At 37.1% G+C, this 18,434-nt stretch overlaps 1 protein-coding gene across 1 annotated transcript in view; it reads left to right on the forward strand.

Moving 5' to 3' along the window:
- LOC150076906 (solute carrier family 25 member 32-like) overlaps positions 1-18,434 on the forward strand; it is a 110,073-nt gene that overhangs the window by 11,420 nt on the left and 80,219 nt on the right. Inside the window, exons 3-4 of the mRNA XM_090385726.1 lie at positions 6,207-6,360; positions 17,221-17,309. Coding sequence (XP_090241852.1) covers positions 6,207-6,360; positions 17,221-17,309 — 243 coding nt within the window. The remainder of the gene's footprint in view (positions 1-6,206; positions 6,361-17,220; positions 17,310-18,434) is intronic.

The following is an 18,434-nucleotide window of genomic DNA, read 5'->3' on the forward strand; positions in this document are numbered from 1 at the left end:
AGTCGACATCGCCGGACAGTGCAGTGTTGAGTCAGTTTGGTGTGACATAAGCATTGCGAGATCAAAATTGAGAGTAGGAGTGTGCTATAGGCCTAATGACTCTGATGAGTATAATAAGGAACTGTACAGGGAAATAGAGTGGGCCAGTAAATCAGAGAGTCTTATAATGGGAGATTTTAATTTCCCAGATATTGACTGGAATTTTGGGGTTGGTTACTCACACACTAGCAGGGCTTTTGTAGATTTATTGGATGATTGTTTTCTACATCAGCATGTTCGGGAGGCAACTAGAGGGAGTAATACTCTTGATTTGATTATCAGCAGTGATTCTCCATGCATTACGAATCTGCAGATAAACAAACCACTAGGTGGCAGTGATCACAGTGTGCTGAAGTGGGATTTACTCAAGGAGGTAACTACCATCAGAGGTAAAGGGAAGGGTTTTTGCTTTCGTAAAGGCGACTATGATGGTCTGAGACAGTATTTAAATTCTATACAGTGGGACCAACTGATGATGTTACCAACAGCAAATTCAAAATGGGAAGCATTCAAGGAACTAATCTTGGAAGCTACCAGGCTTTACATACCAACCAAGAAATATTGTTCAAGGTTCAGGCCTAAATGGTTGTCAGATGAACTAATGAGACATATGGCAGAGAAGAAAAATGCATGGGATACATACAAATTAATGGGTGACATGGAAGCCTATGATAGATATAAGTTGGTCGGTAACCAAGTCACAAAGGAGATTAGGCAGGCAAAGGCAGATTATGAGAAATCCTTGGCAAAGGATGCAAAGAAAAACAGCAAAGAGTTCTTTACCTATTTAAACTCAAGAAGGAAAGGGATGAATCAGATTGGTCCACTGGATGTTGATGGTTCAACAGTTGAGGATCCAGCTCAGGTGGCTAACAATCTAAACGAGTATTTTGCATCTACATTCACACATGAGGAGTTATTCAGGAAGGGGAATGTCGTAGATGAAGTAAACATTGGCAGTGAGCTAGATTATTTTCTAATAACTGAGAGGAAAGTGGAGAAATTGTTGAGGATAAACATAAAAAAGGCACCCGGGGTGGATGGGATCTATCCAGTTATATTAAAGGAGGCAGCAAAGGAAGTAAGCAAACCCCTAGCCATAATTATGAGAGCTTCTTTGGACTCAGGGGAGGTACCCATGGACTGGAGATGTGCAAATGTAACCCCAATTCACAAAGGAGGATCAAAGGCTGACACAAGTAATTATAGACCTGTTAGTTTAACTTCGGTTCCAGGAAAATTAATGGAGGCACTGGTTAAAGAAGCACTGCATGATCATCTGGACAAGAATTCAGTTATAGCTCAGACACCGCATGGTTTTGTTAAGGGCAGGTCTTGTCTGACCAATTTGATTGGATACTATGATGTAGTCACAAAAGAACTGGATGCAGGGAATAACTTTGATATTATATATTTGGATCTTAGAAAGGCTTTTGATACTGTTGCGCATGGAAGACTGCTGCACAAATTGGAGCAGTGTGGTATTGGAGGCAAATTGCTGCTATGGATAAAGGGATGGTTGAGTGGCAGAAGACAGAGAGTGGTAATCAATGGACACTGCTCAATGTGGACTAAGGTTATTAGTGGAGTTCCTCAGGGTTCAGTGTTAGGTCCATTGTTTTCTGTATTTATAAATGATATTGATGATGGTGTATCAGGCTTAATGTCCAGGTTTGCAGACGATACCAAGGTTGGCAGGGTTGTTAAGGACACTACTGATACTATGCTGCTGCAACAGGATCTGGAAAGGTTGAGCAGATGGGCTGAGAGGTGGCAAATGAAGTTTAACATTGACAAATGTAAGTACTACATATGGGGAAACAGTAACCCCAGATCAACGTATCAACTCTGTGGTACTACGCTGAAGTGGTAGAGAATGAAAAGGACCTGGGGGTAATTATGCAGGCAGATATGAAGTTCTCTGAGCAGTGCAGACGAGATGCAAGAATAGCTCATGGTGTCTTGTCAATGATATACAGGAATTTTTCTAGCAGGGACAGGGATGTGATTATTCCCTTGTATAAGGCATTGGTCAGGCCACACCTTGAGTACTGTATACAGGTCTGGAGGCCTCATTTCAAGAAGGATGTAGAGCTGCTGGAACGAGTACAGAGAAGGGCAACAAGATTAGTGAATGGAACAAAGGGTTGCTCTTATGAAGAAAGGCTTAAGTTTTGCAAATTACAGAGCCTGGAGACTAGGCATCGGCGAGGTGATCTGATAGAGGTGTATAGGGCTTTGAATGGCTTGAGCATGCTCAATACCGATGGGATTCTTCCTCTTGCTCAGAATAATCACCTGAGAGGGCATAAATTGAAATTGAGGAAGGACGGATGTCGGATAGATGTGCGGAAATTTGCCTTTTGCCAGCGGGCAGTTGGTTTGTGGAATAGACTCCCATCGCTTGTTGTTGAAGTTGATAGCCTAAACAAATTTAAGGCTCAGCTGGACAGGTATTTCGAACGAACGGAGGGGTGAAATGGGAGTAGTGGGTGTTTTTTTTTTGGTTGAATTAAAGGTTAAATATTAACAAGTATGAAATGTATAATCAAATTAACAACCCTATATAAATGAAACTGCCACAATTTACTAGCTCTGTCTTTACAGTCACTGGAAAAGTGGTATAGGAGGTACCATGAAACATCTGAGAATAATCTGCAATTCTTTTAAGAAATTAAAGGCAGATTATATTCCATACAGATTGAAGTGCTCATTATTTCACCAATTTCTATTTTAATATACTTGTGCACCATGCTACTAAAAGAATGTTTAAGATTCTCATAATGTATCTTGGTATTTCTTACCGAAGGATTGTGTTTTTTTTTCATGATGTTTTCATTGTGTTAAGATAATATAAATGATCAATGTGCAAACTTCTGTTTGCACATTGATCATTTATATTGTATTGATACTTGTTGCACATTGAAGTTTACATCTGATCACTGAATGACTTTTATAATGATAGAACAACTTCACGTTAACAGCTTAACAGTCTGCAATTCAGGTAGAAGATCTGAACTGGGTTTGTTTCAGTATTGTTTGACAGGTGAACAAAATCTGCTCATTCAAGCTGTGGATAATGATCCCTCTTTGCTCGATGCAATCATAACACTTGATGAGTCATGCTATTTTGAATACAATCTGTAAACAAGAAGCAAAGCATGAAGTGGTGATGATCATGCTCTTGAGTAAATGTATTGTTTTTAAAATTCCAAAGTGAAAGTAATGTTGATCACTTTGTTAATTTACAAATGAATAATTCATAAGGAATTCATTCCACCCAGTAAGACAATGAATAATGGGTATTATGCACAAGTTTTGAATCATTTGGTTTAAAGAATTCACTGAGTAAGACCACAGTTTCTTCCTGTTGCAGGGCAGCACTAGGCTGTGTTATCAAGGAATTTCTGGAAAATCATGGAATTGTGAAGCTCCTGTCTCCCTTGATTGTAGATTTTTTTTTTTTTTTTTTTTTTCATTCTGACATCTGGTTTCTTTAAGTTCTCTGCTTTTAAACTTCATTAACAAGCCTATTAATTCTTAATAACAAATGTTGCTCTATTGAACAAACAAACAATGCCACTACATTTAAAACACCAGACTTGCTTTTGATCACAATAAAAATCTTGCCACAGCTACTTGCTTTTCAAGATCATCCTCACTAACAGAGGAATTTGAAATTTTGCAGATTGAATGAGATTTATCAGTTCTATCTCAGAGATCACATTTTTTGGGAATGTTAAAGTTCAGGCTGCATTTTGTAATACAAACACCTTCTACTTGCACCTAAAGCAGGGGTAGAGAAGCAGACCCATGTATAAGATGCTACTTTCAGCCCAATTCCATGTTCTCTTCAAACAGTTTACATTTATTCTTAAAAGTACAAATATTAAAGAAAATCTTAAGTGATAGCAGAAGCATATAGAAAATAATTAGCAAAATTGAAATGTAAAATGTGTAGCATGGAATCTGATAGCAGATATGTTTTTAGCTGTGTTGCTCAAATCCTATGAGTCCACCTGTTATCCATTTTGGAAAGATGGTTTAGTTAGCATTGGATAAGAAATGTTGGTACATATACAGTGGGACCTGTATCCTTCTGTTTGTTTGTCATTTGGAGCTCTTACTAAGAATAAATTTCTCTCCCCAAAAGAAAACATGCTTCATTAAAAAAAATTTAATTTTTTTTATAGCTATATGCTTGTAGTATTTTTGATGTGAAAACATCTTTGGCGGCACCTACTAAATTTCGGACTGAAGTAAAACCAATTTGTCACATTTGTCGTGAAAATGTGAAGCAGAAATGACACAAATTATGTCACTTCCTAAATGACACTAATGCAGTCAATGATGTTGATTCTTGATGTGAAAACTTCTTTGGTGGCACCTACTAAATTTTGGACTGAAATAAAACCACTTTGTCACTAAAACATGAAACGGAAATTATGCAAATTACGTCACTTAATGATGTTAACTCAGTCACTAATGTAGAGAGCATGAGCATGAAATGTTACATCATTCATAACTTCAGTTCTAGCTGTTTGATTTCAAAATGGTTCTGATTTTCATCAAAGATGTTTTAACATAAAACATCTTTCGTGCATACAGGGTACACATTTATTATTATTTTTTTTTTTCTTAATGTGAACATAAGTATACAGGGTGTCTCAAAAATATTGGTACAAACGTTTAGGGGAGGTAGGTAACATCTAAAGGAATGTGAATCGCATAGGAACCCATAACCGGAAATGTCACCATAAGTCAGTAGACAGCACGGTAGTCGCCGCACGAAGAGAATGCATCGATATACGAACTGTGAGCTGGCATTCATGCACCTAGTGTATGGATTACCAGAGGGCAATGGACGAGCCACTCAACGAATTTATGGAGAATGCTTCCCAGACAGACATGTACCGGACCACCGTTTGTTTGCGTGTGTGTGCATCAAATTTTGTGCGATTATGGGTCATTTAGAGGTAACAGCAGTAGTGCGTGCAGACCACGTTCGACGCGAACACCAGCCATGGAAGAAATTGTTGAATGCCATCCAGAATAATCCTACTACAGGCACACGTGCCATTGCCTCAGCCTTAGGAGTGTCTAGTTGCAGTGTACAGCGTGTCTAGCACGATGATTCCTTACACCCCTTTCATCTCCAAAGGGTTCGGTTACTGTTCCCCCAAGATCATCCTGCACATGTGGCTTTTGCGCAGTGGTTTCTCCAAGAAAGTGTTCGACTTCAATTTTCCAGCCTATGTTTTGGTCACAGATGAGGCTTATTTCACTCGTGAAGGCTTATTCATCAGCACAATGCTCATGTGTGGGCTCACAACAACCCACACGGTGTGCATCCCCATGCTGCACAACATCGATTCACAATAAATGTGGGCAGGTATGGTTGGTGACTGCTTAATCGGCCCATACCTGTTACCATCCCGCATGAACTCCGCTAAATATCAGATCTTTCTTGAACAAGTTCTACCGGGGTTACTTGACGATGTTCCAGCCAATGTGAGATGCGACATTTGGTTTCAACATGACGGGGTGCCTGCCCATTATGGAAGGTGTGTTTGCGATCATTTGAATAGGCGTTTTGGGCGTCGATGGATTGGCCGTGGTGGACCCGTTGCCTGGCCCTCACACTCACCTGATTTATCGAGCCTTGATTTCTTTCTGTGGGGCCCTCAAATCTATCATGTATGAATCGCCTGTGGAGACGGAAATGGATCTCGTGGCGAGACTCGTCTGCGCTGCTGCTACTGTCAAAGAAACTCCAGGTGTGTTCGACCGTGTCCGCCAATTCATGCTGCGTCGGTGTCATGCATGCATCGCGTCTCATGGTGGAACCTTCGAGCATCTGTTGTAACGTCATGAAATGCATCCATTTCATACTCCATTGTTAATATTATGTCACATAAATGTTTATCACTAATTACTGTCTTGTCATTTTCTGCTACTACTTTCCTGTGACGTTTCTGGTTATGGGTTCCTATGCGATTCACATTCCTTTAGATGTTACCTACCTCCCCTAAACGTTTGTACCAATATTTTTGAGACACCCTGTATAAATAAAGGTGGAGCAACAAACAATATTCTCAGATTATTTTTGTAACTGTACAATTAATACAGTGTAATGCACAAAGTATATGTTTTTATTTTTATTTCAGTGAATGATGGACAGGTGACAACCAGACCCCACTATAGTGGGTTAAAAAGTGCCGTAACTACAATACTTAGAGAAGAAGGAATTCATGGATTTTATCGAGGAGTAACACCAAACTGTTGGGGGGCTGGGACAGCTTGGGGATTTTATTTTCTTTTGTAAGTATTTTTAATCTATTAAAATGTCGATGCATATATGCAAAAGTTCTTGTTATGTTAAAAGGGGGGGAAAAATAGTAATCAAAAGTTACTATTGTGTGTGTAATGTATGTAAATAAATGTATGTACTTAATAAATATCCGGACATGGTAAACTCGGCAACTCCGAACTCAACGACAAAAATTATAATATAAACATTTCTGTTAAATTTATTTCACGAATATTCAATATTTTCTTGCGATTACAATTGCTATTAATACTTAAGTGGCCTAGTGACATTATTAAAAAGTTTATTAACTATTTATACTCGCAAAGTTGATGAGATATATTAAATCCCAGTGTTTCATTAAATTTTTAGCAGAAAAAAAAAATCATTAAGAGAAATTCACGACTATAGACATTTTCGAGTAAACAATCCTTTTCTATATAGCAGTGGTCTCCAAAGTGGGGTGCATGAGATGATTAGTATTAATAGAGGCACATGATGCAAGAAAGCAAGCTTATACAGCATCAGCCAAAAAAAAAAAAAAAAAAACCTTCCCATTTCACTGATCCATTCATTCCAAATGTTTGTCTAGTTCTGCCTTGAATTTATTTAAGCTATCAACTTCCACAACAACAGATGGAAGTGTGTTCCAGCAATCACCTACCCGCTGGCTAAAGGCAAACTTCCGTGCATCTGTTCTACAACTGCATTAGCATTAGTAGAGGCAATAAATCAATATTTATTAATAATGGAAACTTTAGTTTTTCAAAACGTAATTGAATATAAAAATTATAATTAAATGCTTTTTTAATACTACAATATGCGGCTTTGTTTGATCGAGTGGCTTTATTTGATCATGCCATTGATTATGCACATTCAAGTACATGAATTTTGTACTTGAACTTCAATTTAATTTTGTTTTGTACTTTTTTATTTGTGATCTTTTAAAATTATATGCGATTTTATAAATGTAATTTTAGGTATAATGCCTTCCATGTAAATGATTTATAAATTAAAAAAAATATTAAACTTATATGTTTAATTTTTTTATTCCTGTGTGCGCTCTAGTCCATAAGGGCACGCAACTAAAAAAGTTTGGAGACCACTGCTCTATAGTTAGAGAAGGATGCTTTGGTTATTTTCTATTAAGGTTGTTATTATACTAATACCACTCTTATACCACATGAAATTGTAAACATTAAAGGTTGCGTATTTTAAAAAATAGGAGCTTAGAGGGGGAACAGGTATCCTGTTTGTTATCAGACACTCAGTCTAAAACACTGATGGATCCAATATCTTTCTATTACAGAAGATTTAGAAGTCTGGTTGACCTGCCTCCCTAAAATCCACTCATGCACACCTTCTTGATGGTAAGCCCTGTTACGTCACTTAGGTGGCAACGAACATGTAGAGTGGTTCTCTTCAAGACGCCTGGTCAGCACGAAGAGGAAAAGACCAAACCCTCCAGCATATGACAGCACGACAAAACAAATGGCCCTCAGCCCCCCCCTTCAGCGCTCCGTAGCCAGGTGGGCAGGAGCAGCAGTGCGTAGCACACGCTTCTTGATTAGACCGGGGGTTCGAGCCCATGACCACCAAATATGGAGGATGCGGAAAGGTCAGGGAATGACCACCGCATATCCCTGGAGCAATATGGCCTTAGTTGCTAATGCTTCTAAAAACCAAATAACAAACAAAAAAACAAACCTCAGTCCCCAGCGGCTTTAACTCTCCTCTCTTATGGCAGCGAGAGGATCAGGGTGGAAGCAAAGGGTGCTAAGAATCTTTGGGTACGACCAGGCTGCCATACATGGAAACTGAACTTGGCCTGTTACAACGTAAGATCACTCATCGGTGAAGACAGGATATTAGAGCTGGAAAAGGAATTAGAAAATGTGAATTGGAATATCATCGGTTTGGCTGAAACAAGAAGAAGAAATGAATCGCTTATAAGTTTATCAAGTGGAAATCTGCTGTACACCAATAGAAACAGTGAAAGGAGTGAAGGTGGAGTTGGGTTTCTGGTCCATAAAGATATAAAAAACATTTTGGAATTCAAAAGTACATTACCAAGGGTGTCAAGACGAATACTCAGGATTTCTAAGAGGTACAAACTAAAGGTTATAATGATTTATGCACCAACATCGAGCCATGATGATGAAGAGGTTGAAGAAATGTACACCGAAATGAGTTTTCTAGATGAGCAGAAAACTCACTACACTATTATTATTGGGGACTTCAATGCTAAGTTTGGAAAAAGATAAAACAGCGCAGAAAGGGGAACTATAGGAAATTTTGGAATTGGTGAAAGAAATGAAAGAGGCGAAAGACTTGTGGAATTTGCAGAATCTCAAGGATTGTCAGTAATGAACGCTTTTTTCAAGAAAAGGGTGAACAGAAAGTGGACATGGAAGAGTCCAAATGGATTAACAACTAATGAAATCTACTTCATCCTCACTAACAGAAGATATATTGTGAATGATGTTACCATCCTGAATAAGGTAAATGTTGGAAGTGATCACAGAATGGTAAGATGTACACTTGATATAGATAAAGGAAAGGAAAAAACTGACTCGAGTAAATAATAATACAAGGGTCTTTGAGATAACAGAAGAAGAGAAAAAGCAGTATGTACTGGAACTTAAGAACATGTTTGAGCTTCTGCAGACTGCTCAGGACCAAGATATCGATGAAGAATATTACAACTTTCTGAAAATGATAAAGCCCAAGAAACCTATAGGGAAAAAGAAATCCAAAGAAGAAAAAATTAGTCAAGAAACACTTGTTATGATGAACCGAAGGCGAAAAATGAAGAGCAAGATAAACACTGACAAGGAGAAAATTGAGTATACCGAGTTATGCTAAGTCATTAGAAAGAGACTCAGAGAGGACATAAGAAAAGTAGAACAAGCATTAAGGGAAAACAAAGGATTTAAATCAGCAGCAATGAGCAGTAATACAGAAAGACAAATGATACTGAAACTGAAGAATAGCGATGGTGTACTTATAAACAGCAGAGAAGGCATAATTCAAATAGCAGAAGACTACTATAGAGAATTATACAAGGAGTGAGGGAATGATGCCAGCGGTGGGGAAGATGGATTGCAAATAGCAACACATACGACATACCCGATATTCTTCCTGATCAGATAGAACATTCATTCAAGAAAATGAAGAAGCAAAAAGCCCTGGGTGAAGATGAATTTACTGTAAGGTTGTTAAAATTGGGAGGAAGAGACATGACACAGAAACTGGCAAGACTCTTCACAAAATACGTTAGAAAAGGTGTGACCGAAAACGAGACCCCATATATTATGATTTTGAAGAAAATATACGAGAATGCTACCTCCTTTATTAGACTAGACAAAGACAGTAGCAAATTTAAAATTGAGAAAGGAGTTCGACAAAGAGACACAATATCTCCGAAGCTGTTTACTGCTGCCCTTGAGGAAGCGTTCAGAAGATTAGACTGGTTGCAGAAAGGAGTCAATATGAACGGAGAGTACCTAAACCATTTACGATTTGCAGATGACATTGTGGTCATAAGCCACGATCCCAAAGAATTAGAGGAAAATCTTAATCAGTTAGTAAGGATTTTGGACTAAAGATGAATATGGCTAAAAGAAAAGTAATGATGAACAAGTATGCCACAGAAAGGGAAATAATGATTGAAGGAGCAGTAATTGAAAAGTGGAGTCATATACTTATCTGGGACAAGTTATTAGCTGTAATAATGATAAATGGCTGGAAATCAAGAGAAGAATAAATTTTGGATGGATAGCATTCAGGAAATATAGTCACATACTGAAGAGCAATATCCCAGTTTGTCTGAAACGTAAAATAATGAACCAATGTATACTCTCCACCATGACTTATGGAAGTGAAATGTAGCACTCACCAAAAGAATGGAAGAGAAGCTGAGAACTACGCCGTGAAGAATGGAACGAATTATATTGGGAATCAGACTGTTATATAAGAAGAGAAACACATGGATTAGGCAGCAAACTCAAGTAAAGGACATTCTTATCAAAACTAAAGAACTAAAATGGTCTTGGGCAGGACACATTACTCGAAGACATGGTGGCAGGTGGACTAAGAAAATAACAGAACAGTACCCAAGAGGAGCTAGAAGAAAACCTGGAAGACAAAGGTGGAGATGGATAGATGAAATTCATGAGTTTGTGGGTAGTAAATGGATGGCCAGTGCTCAAAACAGAAGGAACTGGAAAGTTGCTGGAGAGGCCTTCATCCTGCAGTGGATTGAAAATGGCTGATGATAATGATTTTAAAAATCTTTGGAAACACTTGGCATCATGCCATCTTCTAGGAAGATAGAATGCAGATGTCGACTTTGTATTACATTCAAAAATTATCACATTGATTGCATTTATTCCCCAAAAAGACATTATTCATGCAATTACCAGTCTAGAAAATTATTTACCAGAAGAGTTTGAACCAGTTTTAGAATGGTTTACCAATATGTATATAGGACATTTCAGAAACAATAGTACCAGAGCTGACGCCTCCGTAGCCAGGTGGGCAGGAGCAACAGTGCGTAGCACACACTTCTTGATTAGACCGGGGTTCGGGCCCATGACCACCAAATATGGAGGATGTGGAAAGGTCAGGGAATGACCACTGCATAATCCCAGAGCAATATGGCCTTAGTTGCTAATGCTCCTGAAAACCAAATAACAAACAAACAAGTACCAGAGCTGCACCAACATTTCCCTCTAATATATGAGAATGCTACCTCCTTTATTAGACTTGGTTATTTAGTTTTTTACCAACGAACATTAAATGAAAGTGATAGAAAAAAAAAATTTGCTGAAGCTAGCCATCGCAAACAACAGTGATCCTTTTGGTGGTAGTATTATTCACCCTACTTTGTGGATTTTTATAGTTTATTATATATTTATTTTCCAGGATTATTAAAAAAATTCAAAGATGGCAATAGCAATAAATTCTCTTCTAATAAACATGTGTGTTCTTAATAAATAACATATTGCACTAATATATTTGACTTAACAAATTTCCATTAATAAATTTATTAATGGAAATAATCCTAAATGAAAACATGAATATAATTTTCTTTCCAAAATAATTTTTGTTGCAGAGTTGACCATCGCCAGTAGGCATTGCTGATTTGTCACATACCCTAAATATCTGTACTTGGGCAGGGCTAATCTGAACCTTTAAGGAAGAACTGGTGCAATCAACATTACACTGTTTTCCCTATCAATTTTATTAAATCTATTCTTGTGCTTTCATAAAAGGTTACTGTTCCAATGATGATATGAGTTCATTGGTTCTAAATGAAGAGTCACTAACACCCAGGTGTCTGCATGTTATTAAAAGCGATAAGCAGTTTAAGTGATGAAAGGGAATTAAATATGACCATTACCTTATACAAAGGGATAATCACCTCGTTTTCCGTACTAGCAAAATTCTTGTATATCATCGACAACACCCCATAACCTGCTCTGGCAGCCTGTCTACACTGCTCAGAAAACTTCATATCTGACTGAGCAATTACTTCAAGGTCTTTTTCCTTCTCCACTACCCCGAGTGTAGTACCACACAATAGGTATTCAGGGTCATCGAAAAAGGTGTCCGTGATTTCCCTTTTAATTATCTTCGGAAATATTTGATCGATTGCTGTGATTGTAGCAACAAACAGTGTGTAACTCACTAAGCTTTATTTGACACCTCAACAATGACCTTGGCTGTGCCATGAGTGTGTGCAGAATGACTCCTATGCACACTGCCTTAGTCATTGTCAGTAAGGTGGCCATCTGTATTACTCTGGGGTTACTGCTACCCATAAGCAGTACTTTGCATTTGTAAATGTTAAACTTCAGTTGCCACTTCTCAGTCCATCTGCCCAACTTTTCTAGATCCTGTTGCAGTAGCACACTGCCATTACTGTCATTAACAACCCTGCCAACCTTAGTATGCAAACTTGGATATTAAGTCTGGTATACCTTCATAAACATCACTGATAAATATACAAAGCATCAGTGGGCCCAACACCGAACACTGGGGGAATCCACTAATAACATTAGTCCACAAAGAGCAGCGTCCATTGATTACCACTCTGTCTACTCCCACTTGCCCACCTATTTTTATCCATTGTAGCAACTTGTCCTTAATACCAAACTGCTCCAATTTGTACAGTAGTCTTCCATGCTCAATAGTATCAAAAGCTTCTGTTATATTCTTAGTCCATATGTCATCATGTCTTTGAGCTATTTGTCCTGGCCAAGTCCATTTCAGTTCTTTAGATTCGATAAGAATGTCCTTTACATGCGTTTGCTAACTAATTCATGTGTTTCTCTTCTTATCTAACAGTCTGATTCTAATATAATTCTTTCTATTCTTCGCTATGTAGTTTTCAGCTTCTCTTAGATTCTTTTGGTTAGTGCCCAAGTTTCACTTCCATAAGTCATGGTGGGGAGTATACATTGGTTCATTATTTTACATTTCAGAAAACTTGGGATATTGTTCCTCAGTAAGTGACTGAATGCTATCTATCCAAAATTTATTCTTCTCTTGACTTCCAGCCATTTATCATTGTTACAGTTAATGACTTGTATATGAATCCACCTTTTCAATTTCTACTCCTTCAACAATTTTATCCCTTTATGTGGCATACTTGTTCATCATTACTTTTGTTTTAGCCATATTCATCTTTAGTCCAAAAATCCTTACTAACTCTGCATAACTGATTAAGGTTTTCCTTTGATTCTTTGTGATCGTGGCTTATGATCACAATGTCATCAGCAAATCTTAAATGGTTTAGGTACTCTCCATTCCTATTGACTCCTTTCTGCGACCAGTCTAACCTTCTAAAAGCTTCCTCAATGGCCGCAGTAAACAACTTTGGAGATATTGTGTCTCCTTGCCAAACTCCCTTTCTCAATTTTAAATTTGCTACTGTCTTTGTCTAGTCTAATAATTGGAGGTAGCATTCTCATATATTTTCTTCAAAATCATAACGTATGGAGATGTCTATGCTTTGTCTTTCCAGTGCTCGAAACATTGTCTTATGCTGTATGGAGTCAAATGCCTTTTCATATTCCACAAATGCCAGTCATAATGGTGTTTTATATTTATTTGCTTTCTCCATTAGCTGTGATATTATGTGAAGGCGATCCATAGTTGAGAATCTTGTCCTAAAGCCAGCTTACTCTTTTGGTTCATTCTCATCAAGTATTCTTTCTAATCTGTTAGTGATGACCCTTGTGAACAACTTGCAGATGTGGAACAAGCTTAATTGGTCTATAATTTCTGATTTGTCTCCTTTCTTATGCAACAAAACTATGATTGCATTATTCCACACCTTTCCTAATGTATTTTGTGAAGTCTTGCCAGTTTCTGTGTCATGTCTCTTCCTCCCAATTTTAACAACCTTACAGTAACTTCATCTTCACCCAGGGCTTTTTGCTTCTTCATTTTCTTGAATGCATATTCTATCTGATCAGGAAGAATATCGGGTATGTCATATGTGTTGCAAATTTGCAATCCATCTTCCCAACTGTTGACATCATTTCCTTGCTCTTTATATTAATCTTTTGCTATTTATAAGTATGGCATCAATATTCTTCAGATTCAGTATCATTTATCTTTCTGTATTACTGCTCATGACTGCTGATTTAAGTCATTTGTTTTTCCTTAATGCTTGTTCTACTTCTTGTGTTAAGTCTTCTTATGTTCTCTCTGAGTCTCTTTCTAATGGCTTAAATAACTCGGTATACTCAGTTTTGTCCTTGTCGGTGTTTATCTTTCTCTTCATTGTTATCTTCAGTTCATCATGATAAGTGTTTCTTGACTAATTTTTTCTTCTTTGGATTTCATTTTACCTATAGGTTTCTCAGGCTTTATCACTTTCAGAAAGTTGTCGTGTTCCTCGTTGATGTCTTGGTCCTGAAATGTCTGCAGGAGCTCAAACTTGCTCTTAATTCCATTACATACTGCCTTTTCTCCTTCTGTTATCTCAAATACCGTTGTATTATTTACTTGATTTGTTTTTTGCTTTCGTTTCTTACATCTATATCAGGTGTGCATCGTACCATTTTGTGATCATTTCAACATTTACCTTGTTCAGGGTGGTAACATCATTCACAATATATCTTCTGTTAGTGAGGATAAAGTCAATTTCATTAGTTGTTTATCCATTTGGGCTTTTCCATATCCACTTTCTGTTCACCCTTTTCTTGAAAAAAATTTTCATTCTGATGTCCTTGAGATTCTGCAAATTCTGTGAGTCTTTCATTCCTTTCACCAATTCCAAAAATTCCTATAGTTTCCCTTTCTGGCCTGTTTTGTCTCTTTCCAACCTTAGCATTGAAGTCCCTCATGATGGCGTATTGAGTTTTCTGTTCATCTAGAAGTCTCAATTTCGGTATACATTTTTTTAACCTCTTCATCATGGCTCAATGTTGGTGCATATATCATTATTACCTTTAGTTTGTACCACTTAGAAATCCTGAGTAGTATCTTTTCACCCTTGGTGATGTACATTTTGAATTCCAAAATGTTTTTTTTTTTTATATATATCTTTGTGGACCAAAAAGCCAACTGCACCTTCACTCTTTTCACTGTTTCCATTTGTGTACATCAGATTTCCACTTGATAAACGTGTAAGTGATTAATTTCTTCTTGTTTCAGCCAAGCCAATGATATTATAATTCACATTTTAATACTCTGATCCTCTCACTGCCGTAAGAGCTAGAGTTAAAGCCAGTTTGTGACTGTGTGCCATTTGTCTCATTGTGTTGTCATAAAGTGCTGGAGGGTTTGGTCTTTTCCTCTTCACGCTGACCAGGCATCTTGAAGAGAACTACTCTACACGTTTGTTGCCACCAAAGTAATGTAAGAGGGCTTACCAACAAGGTTTGCGTTAGTGGATTTCAGGCAGGCAGGCCAACTGGACTTCTAAATGTTCTAAAATGGAAAGATATTGGATCTATCAGTGTTTCAGACTGAGTGTGTGTGATAACACACGTACACAATGCCTGTTTCCTCTTTAAGCCCAATGGTATGAATTACCACACTAAGTATAATTCTTTTTTTAATGAAAAATTTTAAAATTTAAAAATACTGTTTTTTACACCTGTTATTTTAAAAAAAAAAAACTGACTTTTGATTAATTTTGCCTAAAATGTTAAACATGAAAAACTATTGGTCACTTCCATTTTTAACTTTTTATATTGCATTGTGTAAAAAAATGTGTTTTTTATTTTTTTTATTTTATGTAAATAACCACGGTGTCATTGTCTTTCTGCCATTTAAGTTCTCAAATGCATAATATAACCACCATGTTCAAGACCCTCGTTAACATGATTACAAGGTTTGAAGAAACAGGCAATCTCTGCAATAGACTACAAACTGGATCTGACTTGACCAGTTATCAGACAGATTGTTGAGTCTATTGATGAACAGGCTATTCCTTAGTACTCATAAGCACTTTACGGCATGCTATGCCCTATGCATATATGGCTTTTCAAACTGTTTAAGTTCCTTGGAGCACTATCAGGAAGTCTTTGTGTTTACGTGCTCCAACATCCTTATAAAATCACAAGGGCACATCAGATCTTTTTCTTAGAAAAGCCTAAATGGTCTTTGCTGTGTAGGTGCTGAATAAAATGGAAAAAGAACCACCTTCATTGGCAGACATTCTGGAATGAAGAAGCCTGTTTTTTGTTGAATGTGGTGGTGAATGTTCATAATTGTTAATTCTTCTCTGAAATCACCCACATCATTTTCAGTAAACCTCTATCTCTCATTTGAATTTGAAAAGCTGTTTACTGAGAAAACCTTTCTTTAAAGATAACATATTTCTATTTCATGTACTGTCTCCCCACTTGATAGTCTTTGTATGTATGTATGTATGTATGTTACCGCCTAAGCTGTTGTTTCTTTTTCCATAATTAAACTCCATTTTTTTTTTCTTTAAAAACTGAGTAATCTCTACATCATTCAACTTAAAACTGCATGGTAAATTCCTGCTAATGGTTTCTCTGCTGTTATCCCACTGATGTCATCTAGTTTGTGGATGATCAGGTCTACAATATTCTTGCCACTGGTACTTTTCCTAATATGCTGATACAAATAATAATCATTTCATTGATTTAAAAATCTTGTTCACCACACTGTTTCTCTCTTGCTCCAGTCAGTAAGTTGCAAACTGAAATTGCCCATTGTAGGGCATTTGCCCTTGCTCACCCATTTCATCAGCATGTAGTGCTCTCATCATGATCACAATTTTCTTGTCTGTAGGATATTCCCACTTTCATACTTTTGCTTCCACCTACTATTTGGGTGGCTACACCACCCAAATTTTGTACTAGCATGCACAACTTCTAAATCTGGGAAAGCTTTTGTTGCACTCTGGCTGCATTTGATAAGAAGTATGACCTCCCTGCCCCCCACCATACATATCTTCCATATCCTTCCTAAATACATTATACATACCATAGTGAAACTCATCTCCTATTTCTAGGTAACACCTTGTTTTTGTTACCCCTATTATTAGTTGTCTTAATCAAGAATTCAAATTTAATCTTTTTTTGGAGGGCAACACTCCTGACATTATTGGAGAAAGTTAAGACTAAGCATTCCTGTGTAGTTCAATACCATGATGCATGCCTTCAAGTTATTTATTCAAGCTTAAATAACTTGAAGCTAGAGCTAATGCTAGAAATAACTTTCTCTAGCATTAGCTTCCCATTCATTTGAAATATTGTTACCCTCTCTGAGGATAGTAGTGTTTCAAATGATTTAAGTTATACAGTATTTGCTACTTTTTAGTTGATACATCTTTTAATATTCTGTGAATATGGTACAAAGAGTAACTAATTTTTCTCTTCTAGTTATAATGCAATTAAAACATGGATGTTACAGGATAGTAACCAGAGAACTCTGTCTGCTGGAAAACACATGTTGGCTGCTGGTGAAGCTGGTAAGATATATCAATTCCAAATTATGTAACGAGAATGTTCTTGACATTATTATTGAAGCATTCACATTACAATGAACAGTTATGCATTATTTATTTCACTGGTTAAGACTTGCATGATAATATATATCAACAATGACAAGACAGTGATATACATATTGTGAACTGCATGGGTAGGAAAATATACTGGCACATGCCCACTCACAAGTAATTTATACTGCCAAAAAAAATTTATTTTAAGGCAAATTGGTTTTATGATCTAACTACATCTAGCAGTGATAATCCTAAGCATAATTTTGTACAAATTATGCAACAACAATTCTTATTAGAAACTGATGCTTTACCCTTTATACTTGTGAGGGATACATTCCTGGAATGGCCGACTGGGCTAGTTAGGTGGGTAAAGTACCTGCCTGGCAACCCAAAGGTTGCGGGTTCGAATCCTGCCTCGGGCTTGGATCAGAGTAGTGCAAAAACTTTGTGAGGTACATTATGGCCACAGAAGCTGATGCGCCAACAACTAACAAAAAAAAAAAAAAAAATTTCCTGGAATGATTGTAAATAAGGCAATGGACTCAAACATATCTTTAAATGAATTGCATTCACACTGTACGTTGCTTGTTGAACTATTAATGAATTTGTTAAAAATGAAATGTAACTTTGAAAGCAGTCTTCACTTGCAAATATAATAATATAACTGGATCTTTCACATCTTCCCCCCCCCCCCAAATGAACCATCATTGAAGTACTAAAACCACCATTTCAATCGATGCGTTATATGATATTTGTAACTAATGTAGTTACAAATGTTAGTGTAATTGCATCATTTCTGTACATAACTACTTAAGTGGTTATTAATTGGCATCATTAAGTATATCTCATTGTGAATACCTTCACAACGAGTTGCCATGATATTGCACTACCTCGAATAAGTAATGCTTTACCATAGACTATTGTTACTTATTCTCAGCAGATACCATCACCCATATGGTACCGTTTTGGAGCTTATTGGCTCATCAGTGGGTGGGCAGGTACTCTGGTGTTGCAATGATGATAACCCAGTTGCAAAGTATAAATCCACGATATGAGAGATGCCTGATGGTGTGGAGTAATTTAGATTACGGTATA

Source organism: Mastigoproctus giganteus, chromosome 12, assembly GCF_048544385.1.
Source record: "Mastigoproctus giganteus isolate SK-2022 chromosome 12, ASM4854438v1, whole genome shotgun sequence".
Classification (NCBI taxonomy): domain Eukaryota; kingdom Metazoa; phylum Arthropoda; class Arachnida; order Uropygi; family Thelyphonidae; genus Mastigoproctus; species Mastigoproctus giganteus.